We start from the raw sequence: 17,189 nt of genomic DNA on the forward strand, positions 1-17,189 counted from the left end.
TATGTAACAGAAGGCAAACAATAAAGCAGTTGTCATGCTTTCAACATGACTTTTTGCCATATGTAAAGTCTGTAGTGATACATGCAGTTGGTCTTGCCAGCTGAAGTCTCTATCTGCTGTGGGAAGGAAGCTGAACTGCATTAAAAGATGCTGCCCCTTTTTCTCTCACTGATGTTTAACATAATAAGAATGAAAATGGATGGGAGTCTGATGCTGTGACTTTTGTATTTGTTCTGCTTTTTGTGAATTTCTCAGAAAAAAGCTGTGGCTTTTATGTAGGATGTGATTATCAGTGGTGACTGAGGCAATGGTTTACTGCAGCCAGAAAGGACAGGCCATTCCTTCTGCCTGCGTTGTACCTGTGGTGCTCAGCCCATACATCAGTAAACCAATTTATTCTTGCTAAAACTGAAAATGAACCCAGCAAAAATAAGTTAGATAAAGGATGGTCATTTTAGTGAAGAAAGTATGACTTCTTGCAGGCTCAAGCAAACATGAGTTAGTGTAAAATTTCTGCTGCTTCACAGCTTTTTCTGTGCTCTGACTTTCAATTTTTTTTTTTCAATCTTAGTCAAATGTTGGAAATGTTTTTCCTCATAATTTGGGATCAAACACCAACAAAAATCCTGTTTGGCCAGCTCCAATAGTAAGTGCAAAAATAGAGCTGTTAACATGATACATAGTAGCATTGATAGCAACAACCATTTCCTTTTTGTGTAATATTACAAGAAACCCAACACTGAAAATATTTTGAATGAACTGACACTTTTTTGCACTTCATAACACTATTTACATATGAGGTCATCCTACTTTCTTGCTTTAAGGCAGAAAAATATTACTTCCTGAGGTGACAATGAACATCAAGTTCTCTACAGTTTTGCCAGACCTGGTAAGGAGCCCAGATCACGAATATCAGAAGTCTTGGCTTTTTAACCGCACTCACTGAATTGGAGCACAAAACATGCTGATTTTGCTTTTTTTTTTTTAACCGTTAGCAACGTGTCCTTTCGGAGTCAGATGTGAAAAACAGGATCTTTCATGGGGAGGAGGACAGTTGGGGGTTGTCACTTCATCGCTGGTAGCAGTAATATGTGTTTATTAGTTCAGAGTTTCTGGTTTCCAGAACTGCTGATGACCAATGTTAAGTGTGTGAGAGAAGCTGCGTGTAGCTGGGCTGGAACAAGTCTTGGAGAAGGTAGTGACTTGATATCACGCTGTGGAGACTCAGCAGGGTTAAAGCTCCTGTATTTCATGTTTCTCTGTTGGGTTTTGTAGAAGGAAGCTTATGCTAAGATAATTACACTGTGGTGGCTGAATATCATCTTTGCTTCCTCATGGATCATGCGATGGATAATGTTATTGTATTTTTGTACTCTTTGGTATCTGTATTATCGGTTTCGGTAAAATTTATGTTGAATCATAGAGAGAAACTAATTATTTTTTGTTGTTATTTTGCAAGAAGCCCTTCTCACAAAGTTCTTTAGGTGCTTCTTGCCAAGGCATGATTCTTTTGTTAAATTAGCAAAATGCGGTGCAATTAAAAAGTACTTTGCATATGTGTGGAGAGGTTCAGGAAAATATTGAGGCTCTCGTACCATGTTATTGAATGTAATGTTTAAACCTGCCATAGCTAGTCCAGCCATTCTCATACAGCACTTTCTAAGCTCTGGCATTCAAAAAAAACCCAACAAAAAACAAACAAACAAACCCCAAACCAATATTAAACTAATAGTCATAATATTTGTGTATTTCAGTTTTACACAGTGGAACAAAAGCATTTGAAAACTTCTGGGTCATTCTGCAATATCAGGATGACCACAGCTGTCTGGAACACTTGTGTAGCAATGTTGTATTTAACAGAACTATATTATTGCATTTGCTTGATTCTTTTGAAAAAAGATTTTGTACCTGCCTTGGTTCCTGGCATTATTTTCTGACAAAAATCAGTACCTTTCCCTCATCAGTTAGTTAATCCAGTCTAATATCAAAGCTGCACAATCTCAGGTACAATGCAGTATGTTGGCAAACATGTTGGAACAATTTCCAGTAATTTTCGCTAAGTCTTAGAGGAAGTGGAAAGTAATACAGATTAACTCAAAAGGCTACACATTCTCTTAGATGATCTGGAAAATAAGACTTAACACCAGAAGGTAATGCGGTGAGCATCCAATAGCAAACCTTGAAATATAATGTTCTTTTTCCTCTCTTGTTGTAGTAAGAAAACTTATGCTCTATATTTATCTCAACTGCAAAAACTCTAATTTTATTTTAAACAAGCTTGTGTATCACAGCAGAGAAATAAAACTCTCTTCAAGTTACACAAATACTATTTGGTCTCACTAATTGGTATTTATTTCTCACCCCCCTCCTATCTTCAGAATTAATAACATTTCAATCTCCATGATAATATCTTGGAAATAGCTCAAGAAGGACAAGTTATTTATATTAATTGGAGAAATAAAAAAATTTAGCTATAGAGAATCTCGAGGCTGGAATTTTGGAGTTGTTTATGGAGTGTGGCTTTCCTGCATCCCCAGCAGAGCAATTCCCAGCGGTCGTGGCCTGCCTTGTTTTCCCTTGAGCAAGGGCCTGTTATCATGTCTCACTCTGTAGCCTGTGAGAAAGCTGAGGCTGGGCTGTATCGCGTAGGCTTCGCCTGGCCGTGTGAACAGATTACAGCATTCCACTTGTTAGTATGAGCCACAGAGCAGAAATGTTTTACTATTATGTTACTGGGCAATGATAAAGTTGGCAGTCTTTTTATGGTTAGGTCCTCAAAGTGGCAGTTCGTGTTTTAGTGATAAGGAGACAGAGCTTTGGATATCAGACCCAGACTTATTATCTGTAACAGTGAACCGTGGCTTAAATCCTTCCACAATGACAGGAACCCCATCTGGAGTGAAGGTTTCCAGAATCTTAAAGGGGAGATACTGAGGCATTTTCCTTCCTCATGAGTCAAAGCAGAATTAACCCCATTGTTATCAAAAATAAAAATAACCAGTCACTGAGAGGAAGGATGCATTTTTATATTTAACTAAATCTCTTCCTTTATATCAGAACTTTGAGTATAATTTGGCAGCATTATGCTTAAAAGCATTCACTTGATTGTTTTAGAATATTGGAAGGAGCACTAATGAGACTCCCATGCTGCAGTACGTAAAATTGCTCAAACCTTTTTATCAAAGGAGGTAAACTAGACAGTATGTGTATTTCTTGTGAGATCTTTCTTTATAGTATCTAAATGCAGCTTCTAATTGTGCCTTGGGCACTGCGTATGCATGCTGACGCTAAGCACCATGTAAAGATACATTTGGATTCTATTTTCAGAGTTCTGTGGGTTGCAGGGGTTAAGTGTAATCCAGATTATGCAGTGTTAACATTTTCCCTGCTGATATCAAAGTGTAGAAGACTGGCAAGCTGACTTGTTAGGAAGGGCTGGGAGAGGGATAACAGGCTTCGACCTTGAGAGGCTGAACAGCCGGCCCTTGTATGGCCAAGTCCCTATACGTGTCCAGCTGATTGGTTAGGGGAGCAGGATCAGTGCTGTGACAGGTGCTGGAGGAACCTACACCTGTTTTCCCCATATGCTGATTTAGTGATTACATTTTTGTGGGAGTTCCAGATACTGTGTGGGATATGCGGAGCAAGCCAAGAAACTTGAGAAGGAATTATAGCTTATGGTGACCTGTGATATTAAAGAATTTCAGACAGCGTAATTGAATTTTCAAGTACTGCTTTAAAACTGAAGTAGAAGTAGGCAGTATTTTGCATATTTATGAATAGTGGGAGAATTTCGCATGCTTTCTATTGTATTAAAAATTAGTAGATAGCACTTTAAGAAAAAATGCTTATGAATGCTATAGTCTAAAACATAGTTGTTTTAATTTTTTTTAATCAGAAAGTCAGTGTGTTATGGAAACATAGCTTCTATAGGAAAACAGATGCAATCTCTTTCTGGTGTTGAGAACATCAGTGTGCAGACTTCATCGCATATAGATAATTTCTCACAAAAAGAAAACGTATAACTCCCCTTATGTACTGATAATGTGTACTTGTTTAAAAAGTTGTATGGCTTTCCTTTTGAAACTCTTAAAATATTAAAGACTTTCCATACATAGCATTTTAAATCTTGGTTTATTATAAATGAGAACTTGCAAAGAAAGATTTCTGATTGTGTAATAGGGGAGGAAAAAAGAAAAACAACAATGAACACAAATATCTTTTAAAATTTGGTCACAAGACCTGTAGTTTCACATCTTTTCTTTCAGTAGCTTGTTTGTAATGCCTAGATTGTAGACAAGTTGTGTGGTTTTTTGGGGGTTTTTTTGGTTTTTTTCTTTTTTTTTTTTTTCCCCAGGGGATGTTGATGTGAGTTCTCCATCAGAAAACAGGAAGTAGCCCATTAAAACAGTTGCATCAAGTTAGTCTAAAGGAGTCTGAAAAAACGTGTATTTCGCAAACTAAGTCATCTTAGAGAGGAACTATGTAATTTCTTTCTATAATTTTTTGCAGTTCTTGTTATCATGCAGGATGATCCTGCCTTTATAACCTACTGAGACCAAGGGTTACATGTATGTAATATAATACAGTTGTTGAATTTGATCAAAAATTTTGGCCACTGTGTTTCTCAGAGTTTAACTGTGTGCTCTTTAAAATGTGAATATTAAAATTGGGATGTTAAAATCAATTTATTAAAGATCCAGTAAACTGGTTTTTAATTACCAGTGATGACATTAACTCCTTTGTCATAGGCTTGAATGTTCCGTATATGTCAGGCAACTTTACTCCATCAGCCTGTATCTAAAAATGGTTTTGCATGGAACACTGGAGAGATGAAGTGGGTGTAGGTTAAAGTTAGCCATGAGGTGGCACCTGGGAGAGTCTGTGCCTCTGAATGAACCTTTTCTGTTTGTGTACTATGCTACTATTTTGAAAGACTAAGCCTGTCTGTTGAACAGTGAGTTTTGTCTGTGAAAGTTTCATGTAGTTTCAGTGGCTCTGAATGATTCAGTAGTATACAAAACTTCTTGGCAAGTTAGTATGATTTGTATGTGAATTTTCCAATTGTATTTCAGACCTTAAGAAAGAAAGGCCTTAATGGTTGTGAGAGCCCTGATGCTGACGATTACTTTGAGCACAGTCCACTATCGGAGGACAGATTCAGCAAACTAAATGAAGATAGTGATTTTATTTTCAAGCGAGGCCCTGTAAGTACTTTTATTTTATCTCTACTTTTTATTTGTTGATCCTTTTTATTAACTTCATTATTTAGGCTCTGAACAAGAAGGAACACAGAGGGTGCGACAGCCCGGACCCTGATACTTCATATGTGCTCACGCCACATACAGAAGAAAAATATAAAAAAATTAATGAAGAGTTTGATAATATGATGCGGAATCATAAAATCGCAGTGAGTACTAAAGTATGGTTTGTGCTTCTATTACATGCATGAGAATTTTCACGGTGTTTGCTTACCACTGAAAACCACTGCAAAGGCAAGAGGATGTAATGGTTTGAGAAGGGAATATATGTTTTTGAGGAAAAATGAGAAGCTGATACTTGATCTTGTGAAAATACATTGTACCTTAAAGAATAAGATTTATCTCTAGCTTCTCTTTTGCACTCAGTTTTAATACCTTGTGAACATGAGTTAACATTTCTAAATTTCAGGAGCCTAGCTGAATTGCCTAATCCTACCTAAAATATTTTTATAAAGATAGATTTTGGTGTGGGATGTAGGATAGCGTATTTGCATCTTATCTGTCTGTTAATCAAAATCTTATAATATGTGACAAGCAGACAAATAGAATTGGATTAATTTTGTCATCAAATCAGTGGAATTTTATTTTGCTGAAGACTGGACATGGAAAGGTATTTAGATGTTAATATAAAGATTGGTGCACTGTGGGACCCTCAAAAGATTGGTGTCTTACTCCTATTAAAATTTCAGCAGGTACTTCCTTGGGCACTGAAAGATCTTTGGAAAATTTTGTCCAAAGTACCTAACACATTTGCAGCCATAAGTCATTTAATTGCTTTGGAAAGTTATGATCTCCTATTCTGTAGTGTGGTCAGAGTATCATTTTTCATTTTAGTGTTATCTAATTAAAAAATGAAATTATCATTGCCTGAACCCCATATATTGACTGGGCAGATGGTTCATGTTCTCCTCAATTTCACATATTCCCTTCAATTTTGGGGTCTAGGGCAAAAAAGATGATTTAGAAGGACTCTTGGAAGAGAATTATCGGGCTCTAGAACTCAAGAAATTTGGGGATAACAGTAGTGTAAATCTTGAGTGTTTTTCACGGAGATGTACATGATGACATTTAATTTCCATCTACAAAAGCCAATTAGTGTTGAGTACTACAGGGGAAGTCTTTTTTAAGAACACTAATACAGGGCCCTGCTGCGACCTTTGAATTTTTTAATATTGCAAATCTTGTAGCAATTAAAGGAAGTGGACTGGCTAGGTTAACCAGCACAGACCCTGGGGTAATTGAGTAGTGTGTCCCCAAATGACTTGCTGATAGTAGAAATTATTTCATTGTTCAGAGCAATAAGGCCATCTCTGGGGACTTAACAGCAAACTGCCAGTCGCAACATGCAGCATCACTCCTTTTTAGCAAGTTTTGTATAATGGAATGAAGCCAATATCTTTTATTCCTGCTTTGTTTTGAAGCTTTTGATACCCAACGTTTCTGTGTTGAGACATCTTCTTCAAGTCTCATCTCCCAGTATGATACAGCTAAATTGCTCTCCCTTGATTTTCTGTGGTCTTCATGAACGGCCTAAACTGTCTGTGTGGACATCAGTGTAAATAAAACCGGCAACATTATTTTTTAACTCTATAGCTATATTTATATGTATATGTATTTGTAGCTTAAACTGGACCTGTTATGGTTCTACTGCCATTATTTATGGGTCTGTATAAGAACAGTTTCTTTTGTTCTAGTGCACTCATTACTGTCAAAGGATAGGAGTGAGGCAAAGCGTGCAGAATTCGGTCATAAGCAAATGAGTACCATAGATGGGCAGAGGCAGGCTTTATTGTAAGCTGTGGGGGGAAGTTGTCATTTATTAGTTCTGTATTGAGAAACCTACAGGAAAAAATGTTCCAGCTGTTAGCTTCTAGTGTTGTTTCAAGTATACTTCAGGTATTTCAGGTTTAGTTTGAGTTACAAATACCAGTACAGCCTGTCACTGGTTAGATACCGTGAAAGATTTGCTAGCATTACGTCGCTATGCTTCATTACTTTTTCCTTTCGTCTGTGCCAAACATTGATAATTATTCTTAGGAAAGCTTCAGTAGGAACACTGGCATTGGCTCTCACTAGTAAGAGATTTTATTTCTCATAGAAAATGTATTATGCTGTTTTAATTAGTATAGTTATTGTTGTATTTCTAATAGTATCAAAATTGTTGTACAGAAGTATCATTCTAAGTAAATTTTAAGCTGCACTTGACAAAAGTGCATCTTTTTTTAAGTATACTTGCTAGGTCATGAATGTTTGTCATCTGCATGTGACTTCTAAATCAAAAGTAGTATCTCTCCGTTCTGTCAACAAATGCTACTGAATTTTTACCCTTAAATTGTACCTGTCATGGTTTTGTTTCCAGTAATTATGAGAGTTGTGAAAGAAAATAGTCCCTTTTTGTTTCAGAAACTCATCACTGTCAAAGGATAGGAATGAGACAAAGGCCAAAGAAGTTAGTCATAACCAAAGGAGTACCATAGATGGGCAGGCATCTAAGCTTTTGATTCAAATAGTTGTTGAATAACAAACATATATACTTCAGAAAAAATAGTTGCCTTTTAAATAATTTTAGAATTTTTAAAAATGAGATTTGCAAAAAAGAAAGATGGAATGGTTATTCAAGTGGGGTTTTGTGGAACACAGCTCCGAATAATGACAACTGAAATGTTTAAATTCAAATTACTGAACTGAGTGAAATTCTAAAGATCTGTTTACTTTTTTCAGTCTGTTGAAAAAGTATTTTTAGAGATTACTAGCAATATTTTTGCAAAGTTATTAGTAGAAAATGTTATTACTAACTTTTTCTTTTTTGTGTAATAACTGACTTTATTTTGTAATGTGCATGTTCATGCTGCCGTTTTGAAGATGCAACAGTTCATTGATTTGTAGACATGTTTAGTTTTTCATTGCTTTGTAATAATCCAAAATTAACTGATAAATTTGTTGTATTTCCAAGCCTGCGAGTTCATATGAATATCTTCAATTTTTTGTATTTGAACTTTTAGTATTTTAGAAGTTTGAGTAATTCTTTTGGAACTGTATTTATATGATATATTAAGTTCAACACCATACTCTACAGCAAATGGATGTTTTGAAATTGTATGCTTAATACAGTTTAAAAACTAACATAATTAACTTTTTTTTTAAACCTGAGTAATTCTTGGCAAACTTTAATGTGTGAATTTACAACGTGTTATTTCTGCAAACATAGTTAATGCTAATGCTGTTGTCTTCTGTGTGTTCCTTGTCGTCTTTCCTCCAGCCTGGGTTGCCTGCTCAGAACTTCTCGATGTCGGTTACAGTTCCAGTGTCCAATCCCAACACTTTAACCTACAGTAACCCAGGGAGTTCCCTTGTATCCCCATCACTGGCAGCCAGTTCATCATTAACGGACACGACCATGCTCTCCCCACCTCAGACCACCCTGCATCGGAACGTATCACCTGGGGCCCCTCAGAGACCGCCAAGTACTGGCAATGCAGGTAAGATTTCAGTGCTATTGTGCTTTCCTCTTACACTCTTTTTATTTTTTTTAATTAAAAAAACCCAAACAAAACTAAACACAATCAAACAAGCAAGTAACAAGTTCTTAATGGTATTGGTGCATTTTTTTTTTTAATGGCTTAAGTTTTGAAGTGCAAAACGATATGGTACTATAACGAAAGCAAATTTGTTTAATGCTCTGGCTTATTTTTATTAGGTGGAATGCTGGGGACAACTGACCTCACAGTGCCAAATGGAGCTGGTACCAGTCCAGTTGGTAAGTGTGGTATCATGTCTTTGTTGAAAAATAGTATTGTGGTTTTAGTTGCACAGTTATTCAAAAGCAATTTTTTATTTTGACTCTTCTGAAAAACTGGCTGTGAAAGAACAAAGGTCGTAATTTTCTTAGTTGCCTTGTAATTGTTAAGTCTTGTGAATCAGGCATTTGACTTTTTACTGCCATGCCTTTCCACTTCAGTAATATTTGCATTTTTTATTTTAGTGGTTTTCAGTAGTAGCATGCTGCTTTTGCTTTAGTGTTTCTCTACAGGTGTAATTACAGCACTCTAAAGAGATCTTATGTTTGTGAAATGTCTTACTTTGTATGAAATTCAGTGCGCTTACTAACTATTACACTAAAGACAACTCAGCTGGGTTCTCAACTTTCATTTTCACAAGACCTGGATGTTTGATACTGGTTGTGGTGCCAATCAAAATGAAGAAAATACAGACTGTATTGTTTGTATTGCCATGTGTATCTTGCTAATTATTTTCTAGCAGTTATACAAAGAAAGCAATAAATCTTGGAAGCTGATAGCTAGGTTCTGTCTTAATTTTGGAAGATGATCAGAATTTCTTTCAAAAACAAATAAGAGATCTGGCCGGAAATCAAATTCACAGTATTTTTTGGTCTTCAGTAAAAAGATACAAAAAAGATAGCACTTCATTTAAATAATATTTTGTCTCCTCTAAAAAAACATTTAGTAGTCTGATAGAGGGCAGGCAACCATTGAAATTTATCACCCCACAGAAAGACAAAATAAATGACAGTTCACCCACTTCCTTTATGTCCCTTGCGTTCCTGAAGATGTCTTGGTGACTGAAGGTCAATTTTTGGAAATAAACATAACTCTCCTCACTATGTGTTCATAGCAAGGAAAATAGCAATTGGAAAAGCAACTGTTGACCTTTCTGTATTTGCCCACTGGCTGCTTAGTGTGGCAACTGGGAAAAAGTTTTTTGAAGATAAAGTCAGGTGATTGAATTTATGAATAAAAAATGCTGCAACTACAAGGCTGAAAGCACAGGATTGACTTTCCATTCTTTATCCATTCTTTGGCTATGTGCAGCCAATATGAAATATTAAAGTGTGGTTTCAAGCGGGTAAGCAAGATTTTAAATGGAGGAAATTTCTTCAGTTGAAAAAAGATGCCTATTTTTAGAGACTGTGGAGGTCAGATGTTGATTTCCATAGTATTTCTCAAGTCAGACTAAGTTTATCAAGCTGTTTCAGGCCTCTTCCAAAATCAGGCTTTAGTAACAGCAGCCTCAGATTTAAGACTCCTTTCAATAAGCAAATAAAACAGTTGTTTATAGCTCTTGCTATAGAATATTAAATTGTAGAAATACCCAGTTACAGCAGCTTGGTGAACATATTTAATGCAGTAAAATGTTTTTCTTCTTGTATTTATTAATAGTTTATGTGAGAAGTCAAAATGCATTGCTTATCTCTTACTTTCCAGAACATCGCACCCAAAATGTTATACATATACCCACTCATTTCTAGAAAGATTTTTTTTTTATGCAAGTAAAACTTGTGGCCTCACAAGAACAGTGGAACATCTATAAGTAGTACCGCTAGCAAAACTCAAATATCTATTTAACACCAGAATGCGAAGCCACAGAGTACCCTAAGTTCTCAGAGCTCCACTTTCTACTAGGACATGGTATGGCTTCTTTTTAAATGCTGTCAAGTGCACAGTAACCTTCTCAATTGCAACCAAAATCAAGAAACCGTACGTAACCAGATTGAGTAAATCTGCTAACTTGTCAATTTGAACTTGACAGCTGCCATTGAAGTGCGTATATCAAGTTAATTATGTCTGCTGAGAACAATTATTTTAGTTTCTTGCTACACTTACTGTAGAATTCACTTAAATATTTTCTTCTTTTAGCTTTCAATCTGTTAAACTTCTCAGGAATAGAGAATTCTCCTATGGATATAGTTGTGACAGGTCATGTGTCAATTTTGCAGTGCTCAATTTATAGGAGAGATGTCAAAGATAAAGATGGGGTACTGGCATACCCATATTCTCAGATATTCTCTTACAGACAAAGGAAAAACCCAAGTCTTACCTGACATTATGAAATTTTAAGTATTTAAGATTTTGTTCTCATTTCATTGACAGATACTTAGATGCCTTTATTTCTGAGTAAAAAGCAAGTAAAGGTTATCTTGCATAGTTGGGACCCAATTCAAACAAAGAAATTGCATAAAATGGCTCGTATTTAGTTCACATGAGTCTTCTCAAGTCCTGTGTAACTTGAGTGGAATAGATACGATTTGCTTTAGCAGTCGATCTGCCAACTTAACAGTTTTTCTGTGGAAAATAACTTTGAGTAAAAATATCTGCGTGTTGTTGCAAAGATTGTTAGGTGCTTTTTTATGTCTAGAACAGAAAATTTGTGATCATTTTATAATACTGAGAGCATATTTCACATGCAGCTGTCATAACACTGAAAAAAGCTTTTTTTTTAATATTTTTAAAAATTTTACCCACTACATGAAAAACATTAGCTCAAAATTTTTACTTGGCAAGTATATCAGTTTTGAGAGGGGAAAAATGTCAGGCATTATAACAATGCTTTTGAGCTAACTTATTTTTGTGTTAATTAGATCAAATGTTTTGGAGCTAGAATTTTCATTATACTCTTGCTCATGGTCACTCTTAAAACCTGTTCAGTTTGTGATTGGCATCTAATACGCTTCAAGAATCTTTTGTCACCAGGATGTGTACAACTTGCTATTTGTTGTCAACGTCATTATGGCTTGAACACATGCTGTATGTCTATATTACTCCTTTCAAAGGGTTGTGGATTCTAATTAGGCAAAGTATAACCTCACTTGTTCTGAGTACCCAAATATGGGGGAGAGTTTCTTTGAACTGAAAGGACTTGATGGATGGATCACCTACGAAGTTGTCATGAGGAAGTTTGCTTCACTGTGTTCCAGTAGATTCGGTGTTGTGCCTTGAATCAACTAGAAGTTGACAATTAAGTGCACTTCCAGTGAAGCTGTCCCAACCTTGAGGACTCTCAGAATCAGAAAGGCTCAAAAGTAGTACTGCTGTTACCCAATCTTTACTTTTTCTTCCATACCTTTCACTTACAGCGTTGAGCTAGAACCATGCAAAGGACCTGAGCTGCCTTCATGGCCAAAGCTGCATGAAGACCATAAACCTTTGGACCTTTGCACTAAGATGAGTTCCCTAAGTTCTTCCCAGTCTTAGGTGATTTTGAAGGAGCTGTTGGAAGTGGAGACTATGGTCTTGCAAGGACACAATATTGTCTGTCTATATATTTCTTTGTCTGTGAAGTAGCCCTTCTGGTCAGTAATGTTAATCTTCCCCAGTTAATCTTCTGGGAAATTATCTTTCCTCTTATAATTTTATCATCAGGAGAATGGATAAGAAGGATCTACTCTTCTTGAGTACTGCATTTCTCCTCTGTATTTTCTCTAACATCCTCACTAATCTTCAGATTCTGAGAATGTGAAGTAACTGTAGGAATATTGAATTTCTTTGGGAAAGAGCTGAAGGATATATCTGCTTGAGAAACAGTGTCTTGTGAACTATTGGATCCCGAATAAGAGCAAGTCTAGATCATGTGAGATCTTTTATCCTGGCCTCAGGAAGGATTATGCAGAGGTGGAATTGACAGCTTGCACACACCTGTAAACTGCCTTGGGTATTGCCAGAAGGGGATCAAGACAGAAAACTGTGAAAGGCCACAGCTGTAAATGGGTCCCTTTATCTTGAGGGCTTGGCTGATTGGGAGAGGTGTGGTTTGTGTTGTCTGTCTGTGTCCCACCCCTCCATGTCTGAGGCTAAAAGGATCTTTCAGCTTGGTCTTTCACAGGTCTGAATCAAGTGGCTAATATGCTGCAATTCTTAAGAGTACACCAGCAGGCTTCAATTACAAAACAGCTTTCTGTGCATATCTTTCTATCCATGTTGCTTTGTTTGTTAAATGAGAGACACCCCAATGAGAAGTATCCAACTAACTCCTGAAAAACATACCTCTTGCAGGAATTTTGCTTGAAATTGTCAGCCTCTTCCTTAAGAAAACAGACTTTCTTCTCCCTCTGTCCCCACTCTCAGATTTGTCAGTCTGTATCATCTGCATTGGATAAAAAGCTTGGCACTGTTGTAGATGACCAGTGTAGGAAGGCAGCTGTAAACCTTGAGCATATTCCTACTTAAGGTTATGTGTTACTGGTGGTATTTCTAATCTGCTATACTTTCTCTTCAGTGTGACAGTAGTATCTGTCACAAGTAGTCTTTCACTAGACAGCTCCTCACTTCCTAGCTTGTATTGAAAGGGGTTTGACCTGAGAATGTACGTTCAACTAATGCTAAATGCAGGTGATGAAGGTTCTTGCTCTGTAATGCCAATAGTGTTGGCATGATGTTTTGCCTTGCTCTGATCTTTAAGATCACACAGGTAAATACAACAGTTAATGTCACCCTTCTCCAAGGAGGAAGCTGAAGGATCCCTGAAGAACACTGCGAGCAGCCTATTTACTCTACAGCTTCCAAGCTTTCCTTAAGGAAAAGGAGTACTGAAAGTGGACTTGCCGACCAGATGTTTCACAGTGTGCAAGCTGAACCCTTTTCCTTTGCTAGATAGTGTCAGCACATAACAAAGTTTGATCCATCCATCATCCTCTGATTAAATCAGCTCACAAGAAATGATGGGCTGAAATCCAGCATGAAAAATGTGCTGGTAGAAGGAAGCATTTGAGGGTGTGTTGGGGTTTTGGGTTTTTGTGGTTTTTTTTTTAATTGTAGCAATCTCTCCTTGGAAACCACCCATCCACATATGGTCAGTTCAGCCCCTGAACTACCCTTATATTTTAGTTGAATTTCATATATTGTTATGTGTGTTGATTATCTTACCATAATTTCTGATTTACTACAAGATAGAAGACAATTCTGGTTAGAATTTGCCACCTGTAAAACAAATTATTAATCTCCCAGCTGGATTAAAGAATTGTAGCATATCTAATTGTGTGAAGTCTCAACACTTCTACGATGTCACCTTGCCCAGGATACCACAGCACACATCCTCAGATGCTCTAAACGTACCACCTCTGTTGCCCATTCTTTACCATTCTTTACATTGGCTTTGTACTGATACGTAGACATCAACAAGTTCAGAAAGTAGAACTCTGATTTCATTAACCGTAAACTCATTAGTTGACAGAAGACCTAAAAGGCGTTCAATTGCCACTGCTAATGTTTCACACAAAGTCGAATGACATTTAGATACAAAAGCAGTATGCCTTTGTTTTAGATTTGCTGCTGCGTTCCGAATGATAACCTTTGTCTTGAAGAAGACCCATTTAAATTCTAAATATCCTTGACAATTGCCTCTCCCTTTATGTAGCTTTAGGTGAAAAAAATTTTCCAGCAACATGGAAAATGAGGGTTTTTTAGTTTTGTAACATGAGTAAGCATTCCCTTGACACTTAGTTGTGTATCTTTTGCTGCATTTTAATATCTAAAGTACTGTCTTAAAGGTAAAAATCTTATGTTAGCCATGTTTCAAAATCTTAAATTACTGTATTATCTGAAGTATTGATTTGTAAAGATCAGTGCAAATACATTTATTTTAGCTTCCTTGAGATGTTACAGTAAAATCTTCCCAAAGCTAGCAGAGAACTTAAGCTTTTTGAAGTGATGGTAGAATCGGCAGTGATTTCTGTGCAAAGCTAAAACTGATATGAAATGCAAATGCTGATTTTCAGGGGGATTTGGGTTTTGTTTTGTTTATTATTTAAATTTCCACTTAAAGCTGTTATACTAAAAAAAAGGTAAATAAATTGAGCAGCTAATGCACATAGAAATGCTATTGTTGCATTTACTTGCAATATGGGGGTTCCCCCCCCCAAGGTCCTACATGTAAGTGTGTTTCTTGAATAGATTTTATCTGGTATTCTGGATGCATAGTGAATCGATGGCTTATTGCAAACACAATTTTCTGTTTACTTCTAATTATATGATATTTGTTGCGTTGTATGATGTCATTTGAGGCATAAATACTTATTACCGTTCTTATTTTTGCTTAATCTTACATTGCTTAGCTGCTTACCTACAATTATTTTCCAAAACTGTGTATAACTGTTCAGTTTCTCCAAAGGTGAACCACAAAGAAAGATTAATAGCATCAATGACTATAATTTATTCCTTGAGTAGTAATAAGTACATGGAGTACTTTCCAGCCACGTGTGTTCATTGTTTCAGCTGATGTGATTTATATAGTGAAATATGAGTCTGGCTCCTGTAATTGAATGCTACATCTTGGGCTGCAGGACAATAAATGAGATTTTAAGCTCTATTACGTTTCTGAAGGTAGAATATACAGTTGTTAAAATGGGAGGGTTTTAGCATTTAGCTTCAGAAAAGACGTTATTTCAAAAGTAAACCTTTTCTGATTAAACAAAAAGTAGACTAACGTATGTTGGCAGTGTTTGTTATCATCAAATCTAATTAAATTATAATCCTTGTTTAAAATGATTCATATAATTGAGAGCTTATGATGTTTGCATTGGTGTCTGTTTTCCAAATAAGGGTTTTGAAAATGCATTCGTAGTATCTTTTAAAGAATTAAATAAAAGTCTTCCAATGGAAGTAAAACCACTAGTCTTATTTTACATTTACATAGGATTTTATATTCTGTTCCCATTTTTCAGTTTGATAGTGTTTTTAAACATAAAGTAATTGTCTTTGGGGAAGAGCTGTAGTGGGTGGGGTAGATACAATTTCTGTATTATACAAAATAGTAAGTAGAATTTATGGGGTTATTAAAGCCTCAGTTTGGCAAACTGCCGTATAGTTGCATCATCCTGTAATCATTATCTTTTTCTGGCTCCTGACCTTATTCTAAGAAAGACCATGCTTTTAGTTATCCTTTCGCTCTTAACTTATAATTTGATTTTCTTATTAGATTATTAACAGGAAAAAAGGCTCTAAGTTTCATATTAAAAATGAATATTCTACAGTCTTCTTGCAGCCCCAGCAAATGATTCTTCAAATAATCAATATAGATACTTCAATGTTTGCTAGATGTTCAGTACTTGCTGTTTATAACAAAGGGCTGTTACTAGATTAATACCCATAGTATTGCACACTTACACCACTTTTTTCTCCTATTCTTAATATATATTTTTTTAAACAATCATTTTATTCAGCCTTTTGTCAGAATAAATGCTTTGACTCTGCCCTGCTGAATGATATTGCGCAGAGAAGGCAGTGGCAAGGACTTTGTTGTTTTTGACAGCACCGCTAAAAGCATGAAATGTTTCTGAAGGATTGGCAGAGCCTTGTAATAAGGGCTGCAGGAAATGACTGTATTGGGTGTGGAAGAGAGACACTGTCCAGATTTAACACACGAGCTACCGGAGTACTTGAAAACAGAGGACAGGAAATGGTATCATAGGATAGACTAAAATGCTGTACAGAACTTCATTGTTTATACAAAGTGTTATTGTTCTGAAGTTCAAATTCAACTCAGAACACTGCAGCTTTGGCATATAAAAGGTAACGCTGACAACCTAGTGAGTAATAAAATGCTATTTATTATTAGATTAAAGCCCAGACTTTTTTATAACAGTGAGTTCTTTAAATGTTCTGGTGTTTTTGATGAAAATTGAAGATACCATAACAATTTTTAGATATAATTTGGTGAAAAATACACTATTTTCTAATAATTTTTCTTCCTCACATCTGTTTCCAAATCCACTCAATTTTTACTCTGTCCATTGTGCACAACTTGTCTTGCAATCTGATGCTATGTAGGCTGTTTGTAACTAATGTTTATACTCATTTATAACGGAAAGGTATTGATACGTAACTGTATTTAACAAAACTATGATTCTATGAAAACTGTCTCACAGTTTCAGGAACCTTAGGTATCACAGAACTTAATTTATCTTTTTTTTGGTTGATTGGTTTTTATGTGTGACCTGTGGCTACTTTTCACCTAGCAGTCAACAGTATGTTTAGCTCTAGTATTCTCTGCTCCAGCCACTTCAACTAAATTTTAGCTCTAACCTAGAAGGGTCCCAATAACTTCTGCTGTGTTCTGCTGAAGAACGTAGATGCTTTAATCACAAAATGAGTTTTTGCTGTGATTTTTAATATAGAAGGAAGAATGCTGACATAAAAA

General features: G+C 36.0%; 1 protein-coding gene across 9 annotated transcripts in view; it reads left to right on the forward strand.

Annotated features, from left to right (window-relative positions):
• Positions 1-17,189, forward strand: part of MEF2A (myocyte enhancer factor 2A) — a 92,007-nt gene that overhangs the window by 57,171 nt on the left and 17,647 nt on the right. For 4 of the 9 annotated variants that reach the window (XM_075763930.1, XM_075763934.1, XM_075763931.1 and 1 more), the window contains exons 4-6: positions 5,076-5,207; positions 8,521-8,740; positions 8,959-9,018. In XM_075763930.1, the coding sequence (XP_075620045.1) occupies positions 5,076-5,207; positions 8,521-8,740; positions 8,959-9,018 (412 nt within the window). Of the gene's footprint in view, positions 1-5,075; positions 5,208-5,272; positions 5,411-8,520; positions 8,741-8,958; positions 9,019-17,189 lie in introns of all 9 variants that reach the window. The other 5 variants (XM_075763927.1, XM_075763928.1, XM_075763926.1 and 2 more) reach the window with 2 other exon arrangements.

Source organism: Balearica regulorum, chromosome 12 (assembly GCF_011004875.1).
Source record: "Balearica regulorum gibbericeps isolate bBalReg1 chromosome 12, bBalReg1.pri, whole genome shotgun sequence".
Classification (NCBI taxonomy): domain Eukaryota; kingdom Metazoa; phylum Chordata; class Aves; order Gruiformes; family Gruidae; genus Balearica; species Balearica regulorum.